The sequence below is a fragment of the Cryptomeria japonica genome, unplaced genomic scaffold (genome assembly GCF_030272615.1).
Source record: "Cryptomeria japonica unplaced genomic scaffold, Sugi_1.0 HiC_scaffold_486, whole genome shotgun sequence".
Taxonomy (NCBI): Eukaryota; Viridiplantae; Streptophyta; class Pinopsida; order Cupressales; family Cupressaceae; genus Cryptomeria; species Cryptomeria japonica.
This window is the reverse complement of record NW_026729304.1, coordinates 2071-5665: the sequence shown is the minus strand read 5'-3', so window position 1 is coordinate 5665 and position 3595 is coordinate 2071. Positions and strand designations below refer to the sequence as shown.

Genomic DNA, 3595 nt, shown 5'->3' with positions numbered 1-3595 from the left:
GCAGACGGAAAATAATACAAATCAAAACAAATGCTAAAACTTATAATTCTTGTGAACAAGAACAAATCAAAATTGAAGGTAAAACGTATATATCTTGTGAAACGTATAATTCTTGTGAACAACAATCGAAAAAAAGACAAATGATATAAGGCATCAACCTGATTTCTCGTATTAACTGTTTGAGGTGCTGAGTATTTATCGTTTATTTTGTGGTGTCCCATGCTCTAAATCTTGCAGTTCCCATGCATTACTCAGCAACAGAAACTCATACACAGTCCTCGTTATAAATACTAGCTTTATACCACGACTAACAAGTCTATAAATTTAGCGCACAATTCTAAATTGCATATCAAAGAAAGAAGAGAATCCATATGGCCAAGGCAATGGAAGCGCTTTTGGCAGTGGTGTTGTTGCTGTTTTGTGGTGAGTGGCAGGTGGTTCGTGGAGAATTCGATTACAGAGATGCTCTATCTAAGTCTATCCTCTTTCTAGAGGCCCAACGATCCGGTAAACTCCCACAATCCCAGCGAGTAAAGTGGAGAGGAGATTCTGGCCTCACAGATGGGAAGTTGCAAAACGTAAGTAGAAGCAGAAATAAATCCCTATTCAATTTATTTAGAAATAAAAATAGAAGTGGATCATACTATCATTCCAAATTGACTCCATACAAAATTTTATGTGCAACTCAACTGCAGGTTGATTTAGCTGGGGGTTACTACGATGCAGGCGATAACGTGAAATATGGGCTTCCCATGGCATTCACTATCACCACACTCGCTTGGGGCACACTGGATTATGGGAAAGAGTTGAAAGCTGCAGGAGAGATTCAGAATGCAAGGGACGCTATTAGATGGGGAACTGACTACTTTCTCAAGGCTAGTGCAACTCCAAATGAATTATGGGTTCAGGTAAAGAAATCTAATCTAAAATATTCAGCATTCATTCTTCAAGATTATGAAAAACTGACGAGGTTGATCTTGATGCATGAAATAGGTGGGTGATCCCCAGGCAGACCATAATTGTTGGGAGCGTCCAGAAGATATGGACACTCCTCGATCTCTTTACAAGATTGATAAAGACACCCCTGGATCAGAAATTGCAGCAGAAACGGCCGCAGCCTTGGCTGCCTCCTCCATTGTTTTCAGATTCACAAACCCTCGTTACTCACACCTTCTCCTCCAACGTTCTCAATCGGTATGTTTGGGTGCTCAAGTAAAATAGAAAACATAGCTGTTAACTAACACAGCAAAATCAACAAGTTTCATCCATCCATTTTGAGAAAAACCTTATACATCCATCTTCTTTCTAACCGGCCATTCATGTTTCCCTTCAGCTCTTCAGCTTTGCCGATCGATACAAGGGCACCTACGGAGGAGAGTGTCCATTTTATTGCTCTGTTTCAGGCTACAATGTAAGAAGACTTTGGTTTTCTCTTAACATATGCACTTGTAACCAGAATTTGGTTTTCTTTTAACATATGCACTTGTAAATATGATCTCAGGACGAGCTTCTATGGGCTGCATCTTGGCTATACAGACCTACCAAATCCTCATATTATTCCAACTATATTATCCAGCACGACGATGTAAAGGCATATGTTAATGAATTCAACTGGGACCTCAAATATGCTGGAGTTCAAGTGCTTCTAACAGACGTAAGCGTAGACTGATTGGTGCAATTTTTTAAATAAAATGTAATATAAACATACTCTAGCTTAAAGCTAACTTATGCACTTCACCAACCAGTTATATTTCCAAGGGGAAGCTCAATTCTCAGCCTATAGAAGTAATGCAGAACGCTTTGTTTGTTCACTTCTTCCAGGCAGTCCCATTCGTTCTGTTAAAACCACCCCAGGTGAACTCTCTATCTCTTCACCAGTACCACTAACAATCAATCCTTTTTCTAGTCACAACCATATAAATCCTCTGTTACTACTCCTCTTCTAATCATAGCCCTCAAAATTCTCTTAGTGATATCTGTAATACAATTCTTTTGTTACAGGAGGTTTGTTGTATGTTAGAGATGGCGCCAACACTCAATATGTTACCAGTGCTGCTTTTTTGATGGCAAGATACAGTGATTTACTATCAGCTAAGAAGCGAACATTGTCATGCGGCAACACTCTCTTTAAACCCAACGACGTTATGGGCTTCGCAAAGCTACAAGTAAGCACACTACATTATCTGTTTTTGTATTTTGGAGCATACAATATAATGAATCCTAATCATATCCTTTGCAGATTGATTATTTATTAGGAAGGAATCCTCTGGGCATTTCATATATGGTAGGATACGGTTCCAAATATCCAAGGCAACCACATCACAGAGGAGCATCTGTAGTTTCCATTCATCAACAACCAAGGAAGATCAAATGCATTGAAGGTTTTATGAACTGGTTTCACAAAGATTCTTCCAATCCAAACACACTAATTGGGGCAATAGTGGGGGGCCCAGATAAATATGATCGTTTTGTAGACCTCAGGACCAAATCTAGCATGCTTGAACCTACAACATACATAAATTCTCCTCTTGTGGGTGTTCTTGCAAAATTGTACAGAATGACATGCAAAACTAACAGGCAGTGTTGATTTTCTTGGACATCAAAGAACTAGGAAAAATCTTTCCATCAATCATTGGAAATGACAGATTATGTTGCACTAGAGTATTTACAATTGTGGGAGGCTATATGAGAAAAGGCCCCCAAGATGAATCATGTCATTATTAACACAATAAAAATTATTATTTTCAAGTTACAGCTTTTATGTTGGTTCTAAAGTAAAAAATATATAAATCTATTTATGTTAGAATTAGAATTGAATATTATTAATAGTTTATGTTTTAATATAATAAAAAAGTGATATTATTAATTTTTTTGTTATGCTGATAGGTATTATACAATTTCATTAGGGGTAGTTAGAATTTGTATACATACAAATTTCTCCTTAAATCACATGGATGAACAATAATCATGGTCATTATTACTTGATTATGAAACTAGTTTACTTTTTAATATTGTTACAATTATTAATATGAAATTTAATATTGTTAAAATTGCTAAATTGAAATGTGTAATGTGCTCAAAGGTGTGATATGATTATATTAAGGATGGTGATAACTTGTGCACATACAAACTTTTTCTTAAATTACATTCATCAACAATAACCATTGTCATCAATTAATTATAATACTTTCACCCTCTAAAAAATGGAAATCCCCCATCCCATGTCTTCATTATTATACATGAGCCAAATTTATTTGTTGGATTGTACATTGTCTCTCACATTATTATACATCAACCAATTTATTTGTTGCATTGTACATTGTCTCTCGCACTTTTTTATCACAAATTCATAGGTGCTCAATGAAGCCGTGCCTATTTACTCTAAAGCATATTTTCTAAACAATTTAATTCACTCATCTCACTATTTCTTTTAAATACAAGTAATAATAACTCAATGTGACAATAATTCTCGCAACAATAATATATTAATGAATAAAAACTCAATCGCCAATAAGTTGAAAACAGCAATTATGCTTTTACCATGAGCCCAAGTACCTTGGAAAGAAATAATAAAGCAATAAATAAAATGCATCAT

At 35.7% G+C, this 3595-nt stretch overlaps 1 protein-coding gene across 1 annotated transcript; it reads left to right on the top strand.

Moving 5' to 3' along the window:
- Window positions 1-371: 371 nt before the first annotated feature.
- Window positions 372-2587, top strand: LOC131073299 (endoglucanase 16-like). The gene is made up of 8 exons (XM_058009705.2): window positions 372-578; window positions 696-908; window positions 994-1194; window positions 1334-1411; window positions 1502-1654; window positions 1746-1854; window positions 2002-2165; window positions 2240-2587. The coding sequence occupies exons 1-8, from the start codon at window positions 372-374 to the stop codon at window positions 2585-2587; spliced, it is 1473 nt and encodes a 490-aa protein (XP_057865688.2).
- The last annotated feature ends 1008 nt before the right edge of the window (window positions 2588-3595 follow it).

Bases quoted from the DNA above. Each gene is read 5' to 3' on its own strand.
- LOC131073299 (XM_058009705.2), top strand. From the start codon at position 372: ATGGCCAAGGCAATGGAAGCGCTTTTGGCAGTGGTGTTGTTGCTGTTT. The intron at 1,195-1,333 runs GTATGTTTGGGT...GTTTCCCTTCAG, and splicing joins TCCTCCAACGTTCTCAATCG to CTCTTCAGCTTTGCCGATCG. The intron at 1,655-1,745 runs GTAAGCGTAGAC...TTCACCAACCAG, and splicing joins TTCAAGTGCTTCTAACAGAC to TTATATTTCCAAGGGGAAGC.